Raw genomic sequence first — 25,209 nt, 5'->3', positions numbered from 1 at the left:
AACATTAAGTGTAACAAATTCACGATCACTTTGCAAATATTTTCAGATAAAATGCAAGACTAGCGATTTGTGACTTCACAATGCAATGCCAATTCACGTAAATTCAACCAATCTCTGCACAATTTGGCCGATAATTCACTACGTTTCCATGCACTAAATTAGTCCGATTTCTCAAATAGTTTTTTTTTTTTACTCATACTGCACGTGTAAAGTCCAAGTGTCCATGCACTCTCTAATGTGACTATTGGTCATACGACGTGTGATTTTCTCTTTTTAGCACAGATAAATATATTGCTTTTCCGGTTGACCGATGATGTCACGCTTGCCTCTGTGGCTCCTTACAAGTTAGCAGCCCAGCTCTGCTAGGCGGATGTCTGCTGTAATAATGGAACAGATTACAAATATTACGTCTCTAATGGCTATTCCGATTGCAGCACGGTGAAACAGGGGAAAGTTCGGCTGCCTCACAATACGAACGTCCAGGGTTCGATTCCGCGCTCGGGATCTTTCTGTGTGGGGATTGCATGTTCTCCCCGTGACTGTGTGGGTTCCTCCCGGGTACTCCGGCTTCCTCCCACTTCCAAAGACACGCACCTGGGGATAGGTTGATTGGCTACACTAAATTGGCCCTAGTGTGTGAATGTGAGTGTGAATGTTGTCTGTCTGTGTTGATCCTGTGATGGGGTAGCGACTTGTCCAGGGTGTACTGCGCCTTCCGCCCAATGCAGCTAAGATAGGCTCCAGCGACCACCCCCCCGCGACCCCGAACGGGACAAGCGGTAGGAAATGGATGGATGCATAATGGCTATTCTGATGTTAATTAGCAGACAGCGTCAAGAAATGATCCTGAAATGTGCTACGAACAAGACGCTACTATCAAGTATCTGAGCAGTTGCAGGTCCGGCGAGGGAGTTTTTTCGAAGGAATTTTCGGACGTACAGTAATGGAAACAAACTTTTGAAAGTCGCGGAGTTCATTGACAAGGCTCTGTAGAATAATGGAAGGAATTTTAAATTAAAAGGAAAAGACCGTTTGTGCCCTGACGGTATTGTTCCAGATGAAGGTTGCTGCTGTTGACTATCTTGCCAGTTTTGTGGAATGCACAGTTATTGCTACACAGTTTGGAGTATTATAATATGTTCCTTAAATATCCCTGATTCATTAGCTTTCATCTCATTTTCATTTTGCACGAGAGTCCGAATTAAGACGCCATTCTCCATTTCCTTAGCTACCTTTTACAAAAAAATCTCAGTTTCTCTTTTTCTAACCACTTGAAAAAGTAATTTTAATCTGTGAAACAAATAAACAGTCTCCTCTTCATTACAATTGTTGCCTGTTTTGATTAAATGGTATCTGCTTCCGGCTTATATCCCGCACGCGCAATACGAAGGGTCCGCTCCGGTGCACACACCCCCTCAAGAGATCTGGTTTCCAATCGCATAATCCAGGTGTGTTCGTCCGACTTTTCAAAAACCAAACACGATCAGAATAAGGCATACTTGCCAACCTTGAGACCTCTGAATTGGGAAATTGGGGGGGGGGGGGGCGGTGTTTTGGTAGTAGCCGGGGTGTATATTGCTGCGTCCCGGACAAGTTAGTGCTACAAGGGGTTCTGGGTATTTGTTCTGTTGTGTTTATGTTGTGTTACAGTGCGGATGTTCTCCTGAAATGTGTGTGTCATTGTTGTTTGGTGTGGGTTCACGGTGTGGCGCATATTTGTAACAGTGTTAAAGTTGTTTATACGGCCACCCTCAGTGTGACCTGTATGGCTGTTGATTAACTATGCCTTGCATCCACTTGTGTGTGTGTAAAATTTAAAAGCTGCATATATTATGCGACCCGGCCGGCACACTGTTTGTATGGAGGAAAAGCGGACATGACAACAGGTTGTAGAGGACGCTAAAGGGCCTTAAAGGCACGGCCCCAATATTGTTGTCCGGGTAGAAATCTGCTGAAATTCAGGAGAATGGTTGCCCCGTGAGATTTTCTGGAGGGGCACTGAAATTTGCGAGTCTCCCGGGAAAACCGGGAGTGTTGGCAAGTATGATTTAAGGTGTTTCCATGGGCTGTAAAATTATTTTTTAGAGCCGAATTAAATCGGACTAATTTAGTGCATGGACACGTACAACAATCAAATTTGTCCGAGCAGCGCTCGAATACAAATATCAACTGTCTGATCAAAACTCATGGTTCTTTAGAGCCCCACCTAAGAACTTCCAGTTTTGGTTGATTTTGGTGGACCAAAGCGGTATTGTTTTGCCAGCAGGAAGACCCTTTATTTTCCATACGGACTAGCGCATTTAGCGTCAAACTGACACAATAATACCACAATGATTCTGTATAACTGTGCATCGAAAATCACTTACTAGTTCAGCAGGAACAGCTAATAAAAAAATCCCTCATTGAGCTTACGCCAGCGAGTGAAAGCCGGGCCAATGTTGATCCTTGACTGTCCTTTTATAGCCTTCTTTTTCCTTTTTTTGTCTCCTTAGACAAAACTTTTTGTTTCTTTGGTTGTTTTGCTGCTTCTGCCTTGATAGCAGTAATTGTAGATGCGCATCGTCTTTTTAACGAATGGGTGAAGTGACGTATGTTGTAAAACAAGTTCGCATATTTGTATTTTTTTTGTGTGGCAGCGTTAGGCGTGGTCCGATAACAAATTTTGCTTGACGATATATCTACCAACAAATTATTGGAGATAAACTATATCATTGCCATGATTTTTATGAGACCAAATTAACCATTAATTTAATGATAATCCATCCAATTTAATGATAATCCATCCATTTTCTACCGCTTGTCTCTTTCGGGGTCGTGGAGGGTGCTTGAGTCTCTCAGTTGCATTTGGGCGGAAGGCGGGGTACACCCTGGACAAGTTGCCACTTCAGACACATAGTAATGCATGTACTGTATGTCATTTGAAATGCAATAAACTTGAATTTGTGTAATTTAACACTGATTGATATTAAACCGTTTCAATCTCCAAGTTACAACCAACAAATAATAATATTTAGCAGAATTTTGCACTTGAATAAACATTACAACTAAAAGGAATACCCTTTTAAGGGGGGGATAATGACTCAAATATACACGAACAATAAATAAAATAGCTAAATAAAGTGTTGACAAAGTTGCACCTCAATATTGAACATAAGGGCAGACGTTTAGTTGTATATGACAATCAAGTTCTTCAACAAAAGTGCAGAGTAACAATATGTACACTACAGTTTAAACAGATGTATGTAACAGGTCATTTACATTAACCGGTTATCTGGCTTCTTCACCAAACGCTCTAGTGAGTGTGAACTGTCGGGTGGTTGTGTGTCAAGTGGGCGTGCAGGTTTGTTGTGTTCCAACACATTCGGCAAACTGGCTCCTCGGTGTTGATAGGCTCATCTTCTTCCATAGGTTTAAACTGAAATGGCACCCCACATAGATGCAGTGGCGGCAGCACGGTGGAACAGGGGTTAGTGCATGTGCCTCACAATACCAATGTCCTGAGTAGTACTGAGTTCAATCCCGGGTTCGGGATCTTTCTGTGTGGAGTTTGCATGTTCTCCCCGGGACTGCGTGGGTTCCCTCCGGGTACTCCAGCTTCCTCCCACCTCCAAAGACATGCACCTGGGGATAAGTTGATTGGCAACACTAAATTGTCCCTACTGTGTGAATGTTTTCTGTCTATCTGTCTTGGCCCTGTGATGAGGTGGCGACTTGTCCAGGGTGTGACCCGTCTTCCGCCCGAATGCAGCCGAGATAGCCTCCAGCATCCCCCTCGACCCCAATAGTGACAAGTGGTAGAAAATGGATGGATGGATGGGTTCATTTTATCCATGTTAGCTGCTACATGCTATAGCTGCACAGAGTCAAAGACACTTAATGAGGACAAGATGATTCACCCCCTTCTTTTCCTTCCGCTATGGTACAAACATACATAGCTGCTAAAAGCGACAAAAAGTATGAATGTTCTTAAAGCATGCGCATGGTGATTTATCGACGCTGGAAAACTTACAGACACTAATTTTTTATTTATCGTCGGTTACTTATATGCGCAGCACATCGTGCTACTTAGTACAACTACAAACAAAACATGAAATGTGGGCTAATACTTTACAGATACTGAAATATGATTTTTCATATTTTCAGTTAGGAAGATTGGTGTCCTATATCGCGGGTTTGTCTCAGTCATTTTCTATTCGAGTATACATTCTCACGCAGTTGCTTTTAGCTTCGGGCATTACACTGCATGCGGCTCCCACTCTTTCTTGTCTCTCCTTCTCACAGAGACTTAAAACAAGCGCACCTTCTTACACACATCAAGTGTGCAACGTCACACGCTCCTGCAGAGAAGACCCGTAGCGACATGGTAACGTTAGCTGTGGTGCTAACCGAGCGGTGCGAGTGGTAATACGAGAGAGAGAATGTGCGAATCTGGTAACAAATGAAGGAAGAATTAATTCCCAAGAAAAACCACACAGGGTCCATCGTCTGGCGTTGGTTTGGCTTCAAACGGGAAGATGTAGAACAATTATGCGGCAAAAGCGTTGCTACAAAAAAAGATGTCGGATCATTTGATCGGTCACCCGCCAGAGAATAAGGAGTGCTTGAAACTCTGCATGTCAACATCTCGGTTCGGTGCCATATCAACAAAATGCCGAAGCAACCATTTCCACATCAACACCGTATGAAAAAAATAGTCAATAACAGAAAGAGATAACGTCCGCAGTAACCTACCACATAGTGAAGAACACATACTATTTGATTTCCTATTATACAACTAATTTTTATTGGACTTATTGAAAAATATTGTGTGACATCATGCACAAAAGTGCACTTTATTTGTTTTAAACTATTGTAGTGGCATTCTGCACAAAAAGTGCACTTTAATTTAGTGTTGTTTTGATATGTCATCTTAGTGACATCCTGCACAAGAGTGAACTCATAGCTCGTTTTAAAATGGCTCTGACAATTTTGCACTTTCTGTTTTGGAAATGACATGAATGTTTGTGCCACTGCTTAATAACTGTTTAATACATACATTTTTGGTAATTTGACTTAGTTGTGATATCCCTCTTTGCATGAAAGTTTAAAATGAGTATATATTAATGCAATATGAAGAAGAATGTTTCAATGTAGACACATAGAATCATTATACTGCTGGGATTATATGCATCAAGTGTTCATTCAAGGCTAAGGCAAAATATTGAGATATATATCATGTATCGTAAAATGGCCTAAAAATATTGAGATATTAATAAATGGCCATATCGCCCAGCTCTATGTCCTATTAAATTGTGTTGTGTGTTACAAACTCAGCAGTGGATGTACGCATGCGCAAGGCGATGTGTTACTACCCTGGTAACACATGGTGTTCGCGCTTACAATAACAATGTTGCTACCACTTGGTTACTATACAGGTTACGGAACGTAAATAAAGTATTTTTGGCGGTTTTTGGATGCATTTTCACACATTCAGTGAAATAATATTCTTATGCGATGGACATAAAATACAACCCCATCAGACCTGACTCACTTGGTTACAGAATACTGCTCAGTTTCAAGTTTAGCGATACTTTGACACATAAACCTGAAATTAAATGATTACTATTTCAAGCAAAAAAATCTTTACAAGTCTCTGCCAAATATGTGCTAAGGCTAATGCAAGTTCTTGTAAATTCCATTAAAAGGAGTAGTAGGGAACATTTAGTATAAAAAAATCCACAGGGTCAGAAGCTAAATAGGCCATTTCTTGTCCTGGAATAAACATTGTCGGAACATTGTAGTGCTTTGGCAAAGTTTCAATGAGCACCGCACACAACTTAAATGTATTGTTACAACAAGACCTGTGTCCTGTCTGGTCCACCTCACTGACCATTCAAGTATCCAGGGTTGCTGTAGCAATGATAGAAGCACTACTAAAAATAATTACCTTATTGAAAACAAAGAAACCATTTAACGTCAATATGTATTTCTAAACCTATTTGTTTTAATCCCCCTGAAACAGCAGACTGATAGTTTTAACGTTAAATCTACGGTCGTGGTTTTTACAGTGCATTTTTATCAGCGGAAAAACAGTTTAGGTTATTTTTATGGTCAAACTCCAGTGGTGACCATTGTTTTTACAGTGCGCCTTTCTGTAAACAAAAAAAAGGTACCACTGTTTGTTTTAACAATACAATTCTGGCCAATGTGTTGCCAGTTTTTAATATTAAAATCTATCCTTGTAGTTTTCACGGTAAGATTCCACCAACCTTAAATTCTACGGTTGTGGTTTTTACAGTACATTTCTTTAAGAGAAAAACAAAGGTACCACTGTTATTCTCACAGTAATATTCGGGTGAATGTTTTGCAAGTTTTTAACCTTAAAATTTATCGTAGTTTGGTTTTACAAAGCATTAATGTAATTGGAAAAACGCAAGCAATGTTATTTTTCCACTAAAATTGTGGCAATAGACGGACACTTTCTAATGTAAAATCTACAGTCGTTTTTACAGAGCATGACTTTAAGTACAAAAGCGATACCACTGGTATTTTTTCATTATAAAATCCCTGGTGGTTATTTACCGTAAAATCTATGATTATTGTTTTTACAGTGCAGTAGTGTAAACGGAAAAAGGGAACCGCAGTTATTTTAACCGTAAACATTTTGGCTACCGAGAAGCCAGTTTTTAACGTAAAATCTACAGTTGTTTTTACAGAGTATTACTTTAAGTGAAAGTACGATACTGCTGTTATTTTTACACAAACAGTTGGTCGACTGACTGCAAGTTCTAATTGTAAAATCTAGTCATCATTACTGTATTTTTCGGATTATAAATCGCTCCGGAGTATACGTCGCACCCGCCGAAAATGCATAATAAAGAAGGGAAAAAACCTATACACGTCGTACTGGAGTATAAGTCGCATTTTTGGGGGAAATTTATTTAATACAATCCAACACCAAGAATAGACATTTGAAAGGCAATTTAAAATAAATAAAGAATTGTGGACAACAGGCTGAATGAGTGTACGTTATATGACGCATAAATAACCAATGGAGAACGTGCCTGGTATGTTAACGTAACATTTTATGGTAAGAGTCATTCAAATAACTATAACATATAGAACATGCTACACGTTTACCAAACAATCCGTCACTCCTAATCGATAAATCCAATGAAATATTCTTCCTCGATGTGGCTTCTAAACAACTCTGTCAACTCCAAAGGTATGCGCCGCTTCCTCTTGTTGTTTTCTCCTGCATATTTCACTACGTCCAGCTTGTAATCTGCAGTACATGATTTCCTTTTCGGTGCAATTTTTGTTCAGCCGTTTTTATAGGTTACCGCCAATGTTGAAATGATCAATTTTAATAGCTACGGCAGTAGCATATTGCAGTTAGCATCCCATGACCCTCCCTCGCCGAATTGTTATTGGTTGACGTGTGTGTGACGATTGCTGACATTTTCTCCGTCTCTTCCGCGAATGAGATAAGTAATATTATTTAATATTTTACGGTAATGTGTTAATAATTTCACACATAAGTCGCTCCGGAGTATATGTCGCACCCCTGGCCAAACTATGAAAAAAAAAAAGCAATTTATAATCCGAAAAATACGGTATTACAGTGCATAACTGTAAATGGAAAAACAATACCACCCTTGTTTTTACGATAAAATTTGGGCAACATAGCTTTCAGTTTGTTTTTTTAACTGTTAAATCTATAGTTGTTGTTGTTTTTACAGTGTGTTTCTGTAAAATGAAAAACGGTACCACTGTTTTAAAAGGAAACTGCACTTTTGGGGAATTTTTCACAATCATGATGAGAGACTAGAACACAAGTATATTTATATTGTTGTTCATAATAATATGTAATATGTACAATATTTACCGTATTTTGGTCATTTTAATCAATGCCAGGACTGATTTCTTCAGCACATTTATTTCCGTTTCTATAGCAGCGCACTTCCGACTTCCGGCAACAAACGTGAGTTCTTACGTCTAGAGAAACACGTGTTGTAGTCATGACAGAGTTGGTAATAAATGACTATTTTTGGACAAAATGACAGAAGCCGAGAGAGTTAGGTCAGCGTGACTAGACGCTGCAAATGTGGAACTTGGGGCCAAGCTTTGCCGACAAATGGCGTGCTTACCCAAAATAAACCGGGAAAAAACTTCCGCGGTCAGCATGACCAAACAGTCAACGGTCAATGATGTCTATGGTTGTCGGCTAATGTATGACTGGCTAGCAATACGGTGCTATTAGTGTTATGAACAGCGGCGTACCGATCAGTATTGGCCCATTTTCGGCCACTTCAATTTCGATCTACTCTGGCTGACACTGTATTTAATTTTAGTCCCCCAATTGCTAATTACGTGTCTTCATACAAGTTAATAATAATCCCCTCAATTACAGCAATAAACTGAATTTATTTGTATCTTGAGTGTCATTATCAAGGATCATTGTTAAGTATTAGGACGAGGCTACTAAACATATTAAACACCATGACCAAACCAGGAGCAGACAATTAGCAGAGCAAGAGGTCGGCTACCCAAAATGTAGAAAGAGCCACATTGGACCAAAAATACAAAAACAAATCAGTCTGGAGCCGCAAAAAAAATTGAAGTCCTATTATGAGTATTATAATGAAGGCAACACATGATGTAAATGTCAATATGATCTATATTAGCCTACTATCAAGATGACTATGTGTCGCAGGCTGACGCAAATGGTATGTGTTTATTAGGTCTGGGCGATATGGCCTTTTTTTAATATCACAATATTTTTAGGCCATATCGCGATACACGATATATATCTCGGTATTTTGCCATAGCCTTGAATGAACACTTGATGCATATAATCACAGCAGTATGATGATTCTATGTGTCTACATTAAAACATTCTTGTTCATACTGCATTAATACATCCTACTTTTAAACTTTCATGCAGAGAAGGAAATCACAATTAAGTCAATTTACCAAAACTGTATTTATTAAAGTTATTAGCAGGTGACTTTTCAAATGATGCTACATATTAACAGGAATGCTACTTTTGGTAGCAACGCTTGTGCCCCACACATGACAAATTAAAGTTGTCTATTCGGCATATTCCCGCTTGAAGCCGAACCACCGCCAGGTGATGGATCTCCAGCTGTTTTTCTTGAGAATTAAATCTTCCTTCATTTGTTACCATATTCGCACTTTCTTTCTCTCGTATTAACACTCGACTGGGATGAGAATCAGCACCTCCGAGTCCGCTAGCATCACAGCTAACGTTGCTACCTCTTTGGTGGGGGAGGGCGTATACACATGTGACGTATGACGTGACAGTATGTGACATGTGTAAGTTTATGCGCCTGCTTGTCTGTGAGGAGACACAAGAAGGAGTGGGAAGAGCCTGTAGTGTAATGCCTGCAGCTAAAAACAACTGCGTGAGAACGTATACTCGAATATCACGATATAGTCATTTTCTATATCGCACAGAGACAAATCCGCGATATATCGCATATATTGCCCAGCCCTAGTGTGTATTACCATGTACACATCCTGTTTTACAGGTATTGAGCTGTACAGATTATTCATTAACAGATTGAAGAGGGCAGGCGAGAGAATTCCCCACAGCGTAACCCGTTCCCAACCTTAAAAGGTGCCGAGCATTTATCGCCCCATGTGATCTGCATGCTCTGATTAGCATACCAATATGGCAGAATTCTGATGATACAATAAGGCATGCCCGTCTCTTTCAGTTTTAAAAACAGTTTCTGAAGGTTGACTCAAAACTATCAAAGGCTTTCGACGCGTCTATATAGCCAACTAAAACTGGGGAGTTCTTCCCTTTATACATATCAATCACTTATGTCAATGCACCGATACAAAGGTCAGTACCATGCTTAGTTTTAAAATCTAATTGATTGTCAGCAGTGGTTAAGAAAAGCACTTAAGCGGTCTAATATGATTCTCTCTATAACTTTAGAAAAGTATGCTTGCAAGTGCAATAGGCCTGTAATTATTCATGCTTCCCACCTTACCGGCCTTGTCCTTGATGACCGGCACCAGAGTGACAGCCGGCATGGGGTCAGGCAGCAGCCCATGAGACACCAAGCCTGTAAAACAGATGGAAAGCAGGAGCGCTACTGTGGGGCTCGATTGTTTCAGGTGTTCTGCAATTATATGATCAGGGCCACTGGCTTTATTATCAGCGAGCTGGGATATTGCCTGCTGCACCTCACTTACAGTGACTCCAACAGCTGTTTTTCTTGGGAATTAAATCTTCCTTCATTTGTTACCATATTCGCACTTTCTTTCTCTCGTATTAACACTCGACTGGGATGAGAATATCCCAGTCGATATCCACTCCTTTACAGAGAGAACGCACAACAGGCCTGAGCTAGCTAACGTTAGCGTTGTATTAGCTAATGCTAATTTATCCAGTTAATCTGAAAGACCGTGCTAGCTGCATATTTTATTGTATCAATGCCATTTAATGACCTTAGTAGATACTGATCTTTTATCAGGATGCAGTGCCCTCTGCTGGTTGTTCACGGGAGTGTGTAAGTCACATTTATTTGTGCATCTGGTTTGTGGGAGGAATGTCTCATCGACACAAAAGCAAAAAGGGATCCACATATGCAAATTCAATACAAATACAAAATCAAGCATATTTATATTCAAATCTCAAAAATATATTTACAAATACACGTTTATTTATACAAATTCTTGATTCGTATGTCACATTTTTATATTTATAAATTTTATTTGTATACATTTTCAAATCTCAAAAATATATTTAAGAATACGTGTTTATTTATACTAATTATTTATTTGTATATCACGTTTGTATTTGTATATTTATTAATATATGCATATGTATTACTATCATATTGATATATATAAGTTGATGTGAGATAATTCTACTCCCATAAATATGTACATAGAGCTAGCCTAAATAGCATGTTTGCATCGATTAGCTTGCAGTCATGCAGTGACTAAATATGCCTGATTAGCACTCCACACAAGTCAATAACGTCAACAAAGCTCACCTTTGTGCATTCATGCACAGTGTAAAACTTTTGGTGGACACAATGAGCCAAAGGAGTGGCATAAAACACGTCTTTCTGTGGCAGCATTGGAGAAAGTTATGTATGTAAACAAACTGTTGCGTCACTGTCCACACAACTACGGTGAGTTCAAGAACCGCCGAAATTTGTAGGACAAAACGGCGCTTGTTAAATGCTCTCATCAATGAAGCAAAAACATATTCAACAGTGGGATTTCTAACAATTAGGATGGTTAGTGTCATGTTTGTCCTCCTACAGAATCCATATTAAAACAAAAATGTAATTTTTACCCCATCTTCTTCCATTTTCACCGACCACCCAGCTAAGCTAACCTCTAAGATAACATTAAACAACGGGTCATCGTAATTGTGACCATAAAAAATGTAATTTCCACCTACAGGTGGGCGGACACATTCAGTGCACCGGGCTGCCACGGTGACCCTAACCATACATTCTCCCACCCTTTTGTCCAGGTAAGAATGCTTGGATGCAAAATCCCAATCTTCTTGGGTGCAAAATCCCAATCAGATCAGAGTGAGTTGTGTGTTGGTGTGTGTGTTTGTCGCCCAGGCAGTGGGCATGTTTCTGGGCGAGTTTAGCTGTCTGGCCGTCTTCTACATCCTCCTCTGCCACGACCGTCGCAGCCCCGAGCCCCAGATGAACCCAGGCCAGAGCTTCAACCCGTTCCTGTTCCTTCCCCCCGCCATGTGTGACATGTTGGCCACCTCCACCATGTATGTAGGTAAGTCGACGCCCATCATTTCTAAATATTTAGTGGTCAACTGCATATATCGACGTTGTTTATTAAATCCTCGTCTGGATGTTTAGCTCTCAGCATGACCAGCGCCTCCAGCTTCCAGATGCTCCGCGGCGCCGTCATCATCTTCACGGGGCTCCTTTCTGTGGCGTTTCTCAGGCGACGGCTGTTAACCAGTCAGTGGGTGGGGATCCTCACCACCATCCTGGGCCTGGTGATCGTGGGCCTGGCCGACTTCCTCAGTGGACACCAAGACGACAGTCACAAACTCAGTGACGTCCTCACAGGTGAGGCAAATTATAATACGTAGGGGGCGATCTGGCTGAAAATGTATCACGATACAAGTCTTTTGTATTATTCAGTGTCCATAGTTTTTTGATATTTTTTAGAACCTATCGAAAACAGGTATGAGGAGAAAAATATAAGTACAAAATGTTTATTTCCAATGTATTTTATTTTCTGGACTACAAAGCGCACCAGGGTATAAGCCGAACCCGCTAAATTTCAGAATTTTTTTCCATATATTCGCCGCACTAGACTATAAGCAGTATATATATATATATATATATATATATATATATATATATATATATATATACCTATATGAAATATTTTGTAAATGTTTATTTACATACCCTAATTGTTTCCAAATGGTGTATGTAACGCGGCAGCTAAACGGCTGATCACACAAAACAGAAGTCATGGTCATGGACTTACTGGCTGTGTAAGCTAGCTCTCCAATCAGCTAAACAGGCTCAATAACTCCTCAGTGACGTTTTGGTAAATTTACTGAGGAATTTGTGAAACTGAAAACAATACAAAAAGAATGCCATTGTAAGTTAATAATGCTAACACGCACATTTGCAAATGTGTTAGCATACTTGCTCAAGCTAACGACGCTAGCGTCATTACATTAAGATAGCACATACAAATATGCATGAAAACACTCCTACAGACATCACGCATGGGACGGTTTAGTAAGTATAAACAGTTTTAGTTATATTATAAAACTCTTAAACTTTGCTTGGAGTGATCAATGAAGAATCCATATGAGTAGAAAAAACGCTATGGAAGGCTCTGGTTAAAAAACAAAAACAAAGCACTACTCGTAAATAGAAGAATACCTGCAGTTAGCCAACTCGTCCATAAAATGGCGGGATGGCACAAACAATAAAACACTTTAAGTGCATTTGCTTGTTTTTTTGTTAACTTTTTTATTGTGGTTGTAATCTGAGGAAAATCCACAAAATGAGCCGCACTGTTTTATAAGCCGCAGGGTTCAAAGTGCAAGAAAAAAGTAGCGGCTTACAGTCTGGAATTTATGGTAACATTCCTCTGATTACAATCCCCTCAGCTATAATGGCAGAAAGGAAAGGAAACAACACAACCATGGAAACCAATTCATGTAAACAAAATTATAAAATCATATTGAAAACTTAACAATAATGTTTATAAATAAGGTGCAAAAATAAGTAACATGTAAGAAATGCTTACTAAAGTGTATCAAAACAGTGCAAAGTGTGAAAATGTAAACAGAGAAACCTGATAGGAATGATATTCTGCAGGTTTATAGTGCTCTGAAGGGTGAGCACGGCTAAAGTTCTGTAGTATTAGCGATCTTCGTGGGGACGTGCGCCTTGCATCATTTACAGACCACATTGTTCTGACTACGGTCTGTTTGAAAAATCCAAAGAACTGCCATACTGTCGATACAACTTTGCCTGTTTTTTTCCACAATTTATTTGCTCTCTGCAGCACTCATTTTTACTTTCTCTTCTCAGTTCATGCAAAGAATCAACAACACGGCGCAACCAAACTTGATAGTTAACACTGTTACCTGTTAGCCCGTTAGCGTGTCACTCTATATAGGAGAGAATGGACTTTATTTAACCCACATTAAAGAAATGGTGTGGTTGCAGTGCAGATACAAAAAGTCCAAAAAGAGCCATTTCTACATACAGCTACAAAAGTGAAATTCATGACACTACTTCTTTCTGGCCGTTAACACAGATTCGACTGTAGTTCAACGGAAATTGTATATAGTTGTTAAATTGTTTTTTTTTTGCTGCTGCCACCAAAAAAATTACCCATTGATAGTCTCATTAAAACACAAAACTCAAACCCAATTCCACCACATTTCCTCTCTTCTGTCTTTTAGGAGACCTTCTGATCATCTTGGCTCAGGTTATAGTCTCTGTGCAGATGGTCCTGGAAGAAAAGTTTGTCTATAAACATGATGTGCATCCTCTGCGAGCCGTTGGAATTGAAGGTAAAGAACATATGTCACATCTCCATCTCCAACAGAATAAGAGTACATTCAACATCTCTACATCTTCTCCATTGCCTCAGCAGTGACTATTAGTTTGTTTACGTCCTGCGTTGACATATACCACATTCTTTCTGGAATGACCCAGGAAGAAAAAGTCAATAGTGCAAAAAGCAAAGGTCCACTAACACGTATAGACGTCAACAACAACACGTGTTCTGAATTGTCAGCACTTAAGGAAGAAAATGTTACAGCCGTGACACGTCAAAGCAACTTTAACCTACAATTAAAGTAACATGTTGCATTAAAATAAAGTGCAGACAACAGGGATCCAAGTTTGTGTATTGTTAGTGTGTTATTTTTCCAAGCAAAAACCACAAGTAAAAACACAACATTGTTTTTTCAATACAGTGGAACCTCAATTTACTAACTTAATTGGACTTGTAAATAGAAAATGTTGTAAAGTGAAGCAATTTTCTTTATATAAAACCATGTAAATATGAATAATGGGTTCTAGGGATGCGTGGATAGGCAATTATATCATCCGCAACCGCATCACCAAAGTCGTCATCCACCCAAACCAACATTTTATCAGGACCGCAACCGCCCGCCACCCGCCCGCTGAAATACACCAGAGATCGGACACCTTTACCACTCACAGAGCTATTTAAACCTGTTTCACAGAGTAATGAAGACAATGGGAGCCGCTAATGTTCTCGCGAATATCCTATGACATTCATCCTGATGACAAGAATACGGGCGTGCTGTGAAGCCACTGCCTTTGACATCTTCAACAACATGTACAAACCAATTGTTAGTCTGGCAACATGTGTGCAGTTTCCACAATCACACGTACAAGATTGAAAGGCATACTGGGTGACATAGAGTACACTGATGGTTGTAATATAAACAATTTTAACACTCTTACTAATATGCGCCACGCTGTGAAGCCACACCAAACAAGATTGACAAACATTTCGGGAGAACATCCTCCCAGTAACACACCATAAACGCAACACAACACATACCCAGAATCCTTTGTATCCGTGATTCTTCCTGAATATATTTTACACCCCCGCGCCCCCAACCCCGCCCACCTTACCGACGCACGGGGGTGGCGGGGTTTGCTGCTAGAGTGTTAAAATTTTTTATATCACATCACAACCATTAGTGTACTCTGCATCACCCAGTATGCCTTGCAGTCGTGTGCGTGTTGCTGCGGAAGCCATACACAACATGTTGCTGGACTGACCAGCAGATCGTACATGCTGCAGAAGGCGACAAAGCCAATGGCTTCATAGCACGCCCTAATACTTATTATCTGGGTGACTGCCGGCAGTCATTCTAGAGGATAATAGCGTCTCCTATTGTCTTCTTCGCTTTGTGACACGGGTCTTAAATGGCTCTTTGAATGGTAAAGGATACCGATCCCAGAACCATGTATATCAAATATTTCCGGATGGTTCAACCGCCACCCGCCCGAATCTAATTAAAATCTATTTTTTCGTCATGTCACCCGCCCGACCCGCGGTTTATCCGCGGACTCCGCGGATGAAACCGCAAACCCCGCATCTCTAATCGGTTCCATGCATTTTAGTGTGGTTTTTACACTTTAAACATAATATAAAGTATTATACAGTATTGCGTATCAAACAAATACAACAACAAGTTTAACTGTTCTGTATGCATTGCTCTGCCAACACAAGCAGGCCTCCTTTGGTGCCCTCACAAACAATCAGAAATCACAAACATCCTTAACTTTATCAACCATATTGCTACAATAATACACATTTAAAAAAGTTAAATCCACTTTATATTGTTATCGGCAAATGAGAAGCTGACGAGGAGAGAAAAATGCAGACCGAGGGGAAGGAGAGGAAGGCCGTGTGTGAGTGTGCTGAACCCGAGGTAGTCTTCCCTGCCAACACACGCACACTCTTTTGGTGCCCTCACAAACAACCAAAAGTCACAAACCTCCTCAACTTTAACAACCATATTACTACAATAATACACATTCATAAAAGTAAAATCCACTTCACATTGCTATCAGCAAATGAGAAGCTGTTGAGAGGAGAGAAAGAAGCAGGCCGAGGGGGAGTCGGGAGGGGAGGGAGAGGAGGGGCTGTGTGTGAGCGTGCTGAACGCGAGTTAGTCTTTTCCTCCACTGTGTCATCGAAGTGCGCTTTGGCATATTTTTCCAGAAAAGTTTGTTCTCATCGCAATTAATACCTTGCCGTGGTACAAAGGATCTCTTCAATTTGAGCAAGCACAAAATGGCTGCCAGCGGGACACAAAATGAACAAATGAAGTGTTTGTACACAGAGACGGTTTGCACAAAGAGGCACATTTGGATCAGTTTAAAAGTTTGTAAATGGAAAAGTTCCCAAAAAGAGGGGTTTGTAAATTGAGGTTCCGTTGTATTTGTTTCCAGATCAAAACGAAAAAACGAACAGTTTTTCCCGATTTCCGATTTTGTGCATGATTACAAAATGGAAAAAAAACAAAAAAACATAATATTAACTTATTATTTTGTGACTCTATTTGATACTCCGTAGTAGTTTCACGTCAGCGGTGTTAAAGTCGAGGCCCACAGGCCGGATCTGGCATGAATGAATTATCTTTGGCCCCCGGGATGAGATTTGATTAGTATTTAGAACCAGGGTCCTAGGGACCCCATCAAGTCATAAAAATGGGGTCCCACAGTAAATTTGGGGGATCCCACTTTCTGTAACCATTTTGAAAACAAACGATAAATGGATGCATTATCCTGTTATATCTCACATTCTATATTATGTTTTGGAAAAAGGTTGTCATACACATTACTTAATTCATAAAAAAAAAAAAATAACACAAAAGAAAACACATTTTTATGCATATGTAAATTTATTCAGTTATAAACATTCATTCACTTTTTTCTGTCCTTCATGGATCTAAACTTTACCGCCGCCGGTATTTTTTTCTATATTTGTATTGTAATATTTTCAGAATGTGTTTTTTCTATTTTTGGCCAAAGTAAGACAAAGAAAACAATCTAAAGTTGTTTTTAGTATTAATGTCATGATTTTAATATTGTGTGCACAGATTTAACTCCGTGGGTCCCCTGAGCTAAAATGAGTTTGACACCCCTGTTTTACGTGGACTTTGACTCGCAGGTCAAAAGTAAGACAGGAGGCCTGAGGGTCTAAATCAAGTTATGAGATGTCTTCTCATAACCAATGCTTACAAACACTGAAGAAGTTGGATAAGCAATACGAAAATAGAAGAATCTCCTTTTTAAAAATATCCATGTTTGTGTGGATATCTGGCAAACTCCCATATGGAACAAGACTTTATGCTGTGCTGCCGTTTTCTTATAAAGATACAAATACATTTATTTTTACCGACCCAGTTTAAAGTTTTAAAAGTTTCCTTTTTTATCTGCATTTGTTACTGCCACTTCAGTTATTCTGAACTCAGGAATTATAGTGTGTGACTGACAAGGTCCCTAGCTGCCTTCTGCCATCTAGTCGAAGATTACTTACCTGCATCTAAAACCAAGTGTGCCTGAGTCCACTTTGGATGAAAGAATACAACTAAATGGCCAAGTACACTATTAAAATAGAGTAGTATTGAAGTACACATGTACTACATATTAGGGCTGGACGATTACGGCAAAAACAATAATCCAGATTTTTATTGATATTGTAGTCATGATTATTCATTAATTTTATAACATGAGTATTTATTGTACCACCAAAAGTCAGCTTTGAATATAGTTTAAAAAAATGATATGAATTAGTATCAAATAAACAAAAACAAGTATTATTAAGACTATAAATTACATTGCATTTAAATAACAAAAGCAATATAATAAAACAATAAAATTAAGTTTTATGATTGTAATTGTTTTTAGTTTTGTTTTTTACCTTTATTTTACTGCCATAAAGTGCGTGCTTTTTGCGTCAAGTAACATTTTATAAAATGTTTAAGTAAATGCAAATATCCTCACATTTATTGGTGCAATACATCTTTTTTGACAATTTTGACAAATATCTCAAAGTACATTATGCTTTTGTAGGCTACTTTTTTGAAACCTTTACTTTGTTAGAGCAGTTACACTGGATGTGGTGCACCGTGCTATTATTGTGAAGGGAGAAAGTGTGCGATTCTGTTATTCCCGCCTTGACGACTAGTAAGGAGACAGACAAATTGAGGCTGTAAAAAACAGGCGTTTTAAGTTGCGACTGCTGTTTGTACATTGTTGTTACATCAATGATGTCGTTAACAACAATACAAACAGATGAGATGTGTTGTGGGTGTATAGATTGTTCTTACTACCTTTAGGGCGGCTGAGTGTGTCTGTGATCAATGTCATTTGATGCTAAGCCCGCCCCTTACGTCAACACGCTAATGACATGATTAGACGTGACTATTTCAGTTATTATCCAGTTTCAGATTTATTTATAGCATGGTTAAGTTAAAACAAAGAAATCCTATAATTTTAACTTGATTCAGCACATCGGTCCTCCTGTCTGCTCTACAAGTCCATATCCAATCAGGGTTATGTGCCGCCGATGCCAACGCCGATTACCCACGAGTGAGATCGGCTGATACCGATACCAATACCTATACTGATCGCATGTATTAACTGTAAAGTTTTCCATTCCATCAGGCACACGACATTCAAACAACGTTGAGACGTTGAATTCCTGACATTGAGCAACTCAAACATAAACGTAGAAACAACATACTTTATCTAGAAGAGGCAGTTCCTGAAGGAATTGCATGTGTATGCTCCAATGCTGAAGTTGAACTGAAATGCTGACAGAATGTAGTATGGATGAAAGAATAGTTTGAATGTTGGAATGGTTTGAATGTTGAGCTGACGCTGAACTGAAATGCTAATGCAATGTAGGGTGACTGTAGAAATGGTGTAAATGTTGAAATCGTTTAAACGCTGAAATGGTTTGAATGTTGGAATGGTTTGAATGTTAAAGAGTTAGAATTTCCAGGAAAAATGGAATTTGGTTTGGAACTTGGGAAAGTCTTAGTTTGTATGTCCAAGATGAGTGGAATGTGTTGAAGTTGGAATGGATTCAATAGGTTGAAAAATGGGAACTTTCTGGAAATTTGGTAATTTTGATAAAAGCTAAATTTTTGAAAATGATTAGGAGCATGGTTGCCCTAAATGAGCTGAATTGGTTGGTGTTGGAATTGTTTAAATCGGGCAAGAAATGTTGAAGTAGTAAATGGTATTAGCGAATTTCGGGTAAAGTGGGAATTTTTTTGGAAATGCTAAAAAAAATTGAATGTTGTGAATGAATGATTGGTGTTGAAATTTTTCAAATGGGTCGGGAAATGTTGAAGTAGTAACATTTTCATTGAGAAACCAGGAATTTTTCATCTTCAAAAAACAACTTTGTTTTTTGTTCTGATTAATAGAAAGGATTTAGGCACCAGCGCCCCCCGCAACCCAAAAGGGAATGAGCGGTAGAAAATGGATGGATGGACGGATTTGAAGGTGGACTGGTTCAAGTGGGTTGAAAAATGTGGAAGGAGTAGTCGCTAGAAAAAAGGGTGAACATAGGGCTTTGGAAAACTAGGAATTCTGGAAAGTCCTGGATTTTTTTTCAACTTGGATGAATAGAAGTTAGAATTTTCTGGAAGGTGGAATGTGTCGAAGCTGGAATTGTTTGAATTGGTTGAAAACTGTGGAAACGGTGGAAGTTTGAAAAATGGCCTATTAATTATGAAAGGGAAAAATGTCCCGGAAAACCTGGAATTCTGTGAATTTGTCGAGGGAAAGCCCGCAATTCCCGAATAGGCTGAACAATTTGAAGTTGGAGCGGTTTGAATTTGGTGAAAAATTTGGAAGGTAGAGCGGGCCAAAATCTGTAGAAGAACAATAATAACGAGTTGAATAATAAATAAATGAATTTTGGTATAGAACATCATACGTGCGAATGCTTTGGAGCAGTGGTGTCAAACTCAAATACAGAGCGGGCCGAAATTTAAAACTGAACAAAGCCGCGGGCCAAGGTTGAACAAATTAACCCTTTAACGGGGACCCAAACAAGTTTTTCATTGAATATTGACCAAGCAAGGGTTATATGACTTTAGAGTGACATGAAAAATCCAGTTTCAAATAATAATAATTAAAAAATATCAATGGCATATCAAATTAGCGGGGGTGTATATTGTAGCGTCCCGGAAGAGTTAGTGATGCAAGGGGTTCTGGGTATTTGTCCGGTTGTGTTTATGTTGTGTTATAGTGCAGATGTTCACCCGAAATGTGTTTGTCATTCTTGTTTGCTGTGGGTTCACAGTGTGGCGCATATTTGTAACAGTGTTAACCTTGTTTATACGGCCACCCTCAGTGTGACCTGTATGGCTGTTGACCAAGTATGCTTTGCATACACTTGTGTGTGTGTATGAGCCGCATATATTATGTGAGTGGGCCGGCACGCTGTTTTTATGGAAGAAAAGCGGACGTGGCGACATGTAGAGAACGCCAAAAGCAGTGCTTTTACGGCCCGCCCCCAATATTATTGTGGTGGAAATCGGGAGAAATTTGGGAGGGGCACTGAACTTCGGGAGTCTCCCGGGAAAATTGGGAGGGTTGAGGAGTATGAGTATTAGCGGTGAATGTGGTGTTACAGCGGTGGGCCAGCTCTAATGTTAATTTGATATTGCCTCAAGGGCCAAATGAAATTACATGGCGGGCCAAATTTGGCCTGCGGGCCAGAGTTTGACACCTATGGTTTGGAGCATTCACACAATAATATTTTGCAAAGTTGTTTCAAAGTCAGTTTTAATATAATCAACTTCTTGTGCCTGCTGGGATTTATTTATGTTGAGTGCTCGACAGTTTAGCAATAGCAACACAATATTCAAATTAGTTCATTATTCTCTTGTGTTATATACAACTGTTTGAGCAAAAGTAGACAATAACTAAACAAAAGCAAAAACTACTATCTGTTACTCTCTTAAAGCCTTTGATGTTTGCCCTCAAAGTCCTCGTGTGCAGGGAATTATTCTGTTTGTAAATATTAACAAAAACCACATCAAAATGATTGAGAAAATCTCTTTTATCAACCTGATACTACATGTGCTATCGACACCACCAATGTATGGATGGGTCCGCTTTTCTCTAACGTGTCGTGTACTGACTGTTGTTTTATTATCCTCTGACTTTTATTAATCTAACTGTCAATTTGCTGTTAAAAATTTGTTTAAGTTCTGCTGTTTCAAGTTAGCTTAGCGGTTAGCTTAGCTATTGGCCTGCGTGCCCCCAGCTTGCTCTCGGTGTGTAACATGTTTACCTTCATTCTCCAGTGATAATAATACACAATAAAAAAGAAAATGCAGTTTGTTTGGGTATTCTTATTAATTTAGGTGAGGGATCCACGCTGCTAGCCACTTGTCAGCCGGGGGACTTAAAATATAATGTCAGTCAGTTGGGATCTGTATTTGTGATCGGCATTAAAAGCCTACTGAAATGAGATTTTATTTAAACGGGAATAGCAGGTCCATTCTATGTGTCAAACTTGATCATTTCGCAATATTGCCATATTTTTGCCAAAATGATTTAGTAGAGAACATTGACGATAAAGTTTGCAACTTTTGGTTGCTAAGGGAAAAGTCCTGCCTTTACCGGAAGTATGTGCGCGTGACGTCACGGGTTGCAGGGCTCCACACATATTCACATTGTTTATAATGGGAGCCACCAGCAGTAAGAGCAATTCTGACCGAGAAAGGGAAAATTTCCCCATTAATTTGAGCGAGGATGAAAGATTCGTGAATTAGGATATTGATAGTGAAGGACTAGAAAAAAAAAAAAAAGCGGCGGCAGTGTGAGCATTTCAGATGTAATTAGACACATTTACTAGGATAATTCTGGAAGATCCCTTATCTGCTTACTGTTTTAAGGTGTTTTAGTGAGATTTTAAAGATTGTAAAGGCATACCTCGAGGTCGGATGGCTGCGGTGAACACGCAGTGTCTCAGAGAGAAGCCGAGGAGCCAAGCTCACAGCTGCCTTTTTTGACAGCCGCTGCAGGACGACGAATAATCCACTGATGTCTCCGGTAAGATATATATCACAATTTCCCCATCCAAAAACATGCTGGTTGACATAGAGAAAACATGTTCGCTTGACCGCTCTGTTTTATAACAAACAAAGAAATACCGGCTGTGTCTCGGTGCTAAAGACAGCTGCAATACACCAATTTCCACCAACAGCGTTGTTCTTTACAGTCTCCATTATTAAATGAACAAATTGCAAAAGATTTAGCAACACAGATGTCAAAAATAATGTGTAATTATGCGATGAAAGCAGACGACTTTTAGCCGCTTGTGGTGCAGCGCTAATATTTCCTTACAGTCCGTAACGTCATTCCGCGACGTTTTCAACAAGAAACTCGCACAAATTTAAAATTGCAATTTAGTAAACTAAAAAGGCCTTATTGGCATGTGTTGCAATGTTAATATTTCATCATTGATACATAAACTATCAGACTGCGTGGTCGGTAGTAGTGGGTTTCAGTAGGCCTTTAAAAGACATAAATCGCAGTGGCGGATCACATACTTTTCCATGACAATCAGCCGATACAAAACCGAAAGTTAGCTTTGTAAGTTGGGACACATACAGTTTTGTTTGTGATAGACTCCAGCCTCCGTTGTTGCATGATACGCTATTATCTGTGTCCAGGTTTGTTCGGTTTCATCGTCCTGACCCTGCTGCTCATCCCCATGTACTTCATCCACGTGGGCGAGTTCAGCGACAACCCCCGCCAGGTCCTGGAGGACGCGCTGGACGCCTTCTGTCAAATCGGCCACCGGCCGCTCATCCTGCTGGCGCTGCTGGGCAACACGGTCAGCATCGCCTTCTTCAACTTCGCCGGCATCAGCGTCACCAAGGAGATCAGCGCGACCACGCGCATGGTGCTGGACAGCCTGCGCACACTGGTCATCTGGGCGGTGAGCCTGGCGCTGGGCTGGGAGAGGTTCCATGGCCTGCAGGTGCTGGGCTTCTTGGTCTTGTTGACCGGCACGGCGCTCTACAACGGACTGCATCGCCCCCTGCTGGCCAGGATACCGTGCTGCGCCGGGCTGGTTGCCAGGGAGGACGAGGAGGAGGAGAGAAGTGCGGGGGAACGGGAGAGACTGCTTGGCGACGGTTCGGTGCAGGCACCCGATCAGAGCTAAAGTAGCAGCTGCTACACTTTGCAGAAAGTCCAAAACACTGCACCTTTTAATCGAATACAATTTTTTACTCCACACTGCTGTACTTTGATTGTACAAAAATAGTTTTTTGTTGTTGTTTTTTTTAAATATTTTTTAATTATCCTTGACTTATTTTACTCACTTTTTTTTTTTTAGAATATTTTTTAAGGTTCCCTGACCTTTCACTCAGTGTTTTTCAAATGTTTTTTAGGTATCCCGACTTACATTTCTCAAAATTATTTGTGTTAATTATCTTGACTCATTTTACTGTGGTTTGTTTTTAGAATATTTTTTTAAGTATCCTGACTTATTTTACTTAGTTTCTTTTCAAATATTTGTCATTATCATGACTTATTTTACTTAAATATTTTTGAGTATCCTGACTTATATTACTGAGTTTTTTTTTTCCAAATCCATCCATCCATTTTCTACCGCTTGTCCCTTTTTGGGGTCGCAGGGGGTGCTGGAGCCTATCTCGGCTGCATTCGGGCGGAAGGCGGCGTACACCCTGGACAAGCCGTTCTCTCATCGCAGGGCCAACACAGATAGACAGACAACATTCACACTCACAATATGTTTTAAATATCCTGACTTTTTTTTACTGACAATTATTTGTTTTAATTATCCTGACTAATTTTACTCAGATTTGTTTTGGGTTTTTTTGCATATATTTTTTGTAATTATCCTGACTAATTTTACTATGATTTGTTTTTTAAATAATATTTTTTAAGTATTCTGCCTTATTTTACTGAGATTATATATATATATATATATATATATATATATATATATATATATATATTTAATTTATCCTGACCTCTTTTACTCAGATTTTTTTTAGAATATTTTTTTAAGTATCCTGAGTTATTTTACTTAGATTTTTTAATGTTTTTATTTTAATTAATGCTGAATCAGCACTGAGCTTGTGCCAAATACCTAATATTGTTATTTTTCAGGTAAAAAAGAAAAAGTTATTTGGCACATTGAAAAAAGGGATTTGCGCAAGTTGTATGAACCAAGAGTCTTTTACATTTCACATTGTAATGAACGGAAACAAAAAAAGGGAAGTGTCATTAAAATCATGTCATGGTGAACAAATGTCATATTTGCACAATTAGTAACTTTTTAAGTGTCCAATTACTGCTTTGCTAACAGCTGACACCTGCTTGCTGTTCACATCCTGAATCAGTCCAACATCCTCCCCGAGGACCCTCGTAATGCTTTAATGGAGGTCAAAGGTCATACACATGACCCTCCAACAGGATGCAGGAATAATGTGTTAATTAGCCGCTTTGACACATTGATGTATTTACAACCAGCCTCAAAGAGACAATAATTCATTGTGTGTAATAATTGCCGCTAGGTGACATCATACGCAAATACGGTATTAGCTTTCACTGTTATGCTGATGACACCCAACTCTACATGCCCCTAAAGCTGACCAACACGCCGGATTGTAGTCAGCTGGAGGCGTGTCTTAATGAAATTAAACAATGGATGTCCGCTAACTTTTTGCAACTCAACGCCAAAAAAACGGAAATGCTGATTATCGGTCCTGCTAGACACCGAACTCTATTTAATAATACAACTCTAAAATTTGACAACCAAACAATTAAACAAGGCGACACGGTAAAGAATCTGGGTATTATCTTCGACCCAACTCTCTCCTTTGAGGCACACATTAAAAGCGTTACTAAAACGGCCTTCTTTCATCTCCGTAATATCGCTAAAATTCGCTCCATTCTGTCCACTAAAGACGCTGAGATCATTATCCATGCGTTTGTTACGTCTCGCCTCGACTATTGTAACGTATTATTTTCGGGTCTCCCCATGTCTAGCATTAAAAGATTACAGTTGGTACAAAATGCGGCTGCTAGACTTTAGACAAGAACAAGAAAGTTTGATCACATTACGCCTGTACTGGCTCACCTGCACTGGCTTCCTGTGCAC

The 25,209-nt window shown here is 39.5% G+C and overlaps 1 protein-coding gene across 1 annotated transcript in view; it reads left to right on the top strand.

Moving 5' to 3' along the window:
• slc35f6 (solute carrier family 35 member F6) overlaps positions 1-24,362 on the top strand; it is a 29,502-nt gene extending 5,140 nt beyond the window's left edge. The window contains exons 2-6 of the mRNA XM_061885759.1: positions 11,434-11,506; positions 11,604-11,775; positions 11,862-12,077; positions 13,949-14,059; positions 22,745-24,362. Of these exons, the coding sequence (XP_061741743.1) occupies positions 11,434-11,506; positions 11,604-11,775; positions 11,862-12,077; positions 13,949-14,059; positions 22,745-23,241 (1,069 nt within the window). The 3' untranslated portion in view covers positions 23,242-24,362. The remainder of the gene's footprint in view (positions 1-11,433; positions 11,507-11,603; positions 11,776-11,861; positions 12,078-13,948; positions 14,060-22,744) is intronic.
• Positions 24,363-25,209: the final 847 nt, after the last annotated feature.

Source organism: Nerophis ophidion, linkage group LG24 (assembly GCF_033978795.1).
Source record: "Nerophis ophidion isolate RoL-2023_Sa linkage group LG24, RoL_Noph_v1.0, whole genome shotgun sequence".
Lineage (NCBI taxonomy): Eukaryota > Metazoa > Chordata > Actinopteri > Syngnathiformes > Syngnathidae > Nerophis > Nerophis ophidion.
This window is presented reverse-complemented; position numbering and strand designations above follow the sequence as displayed.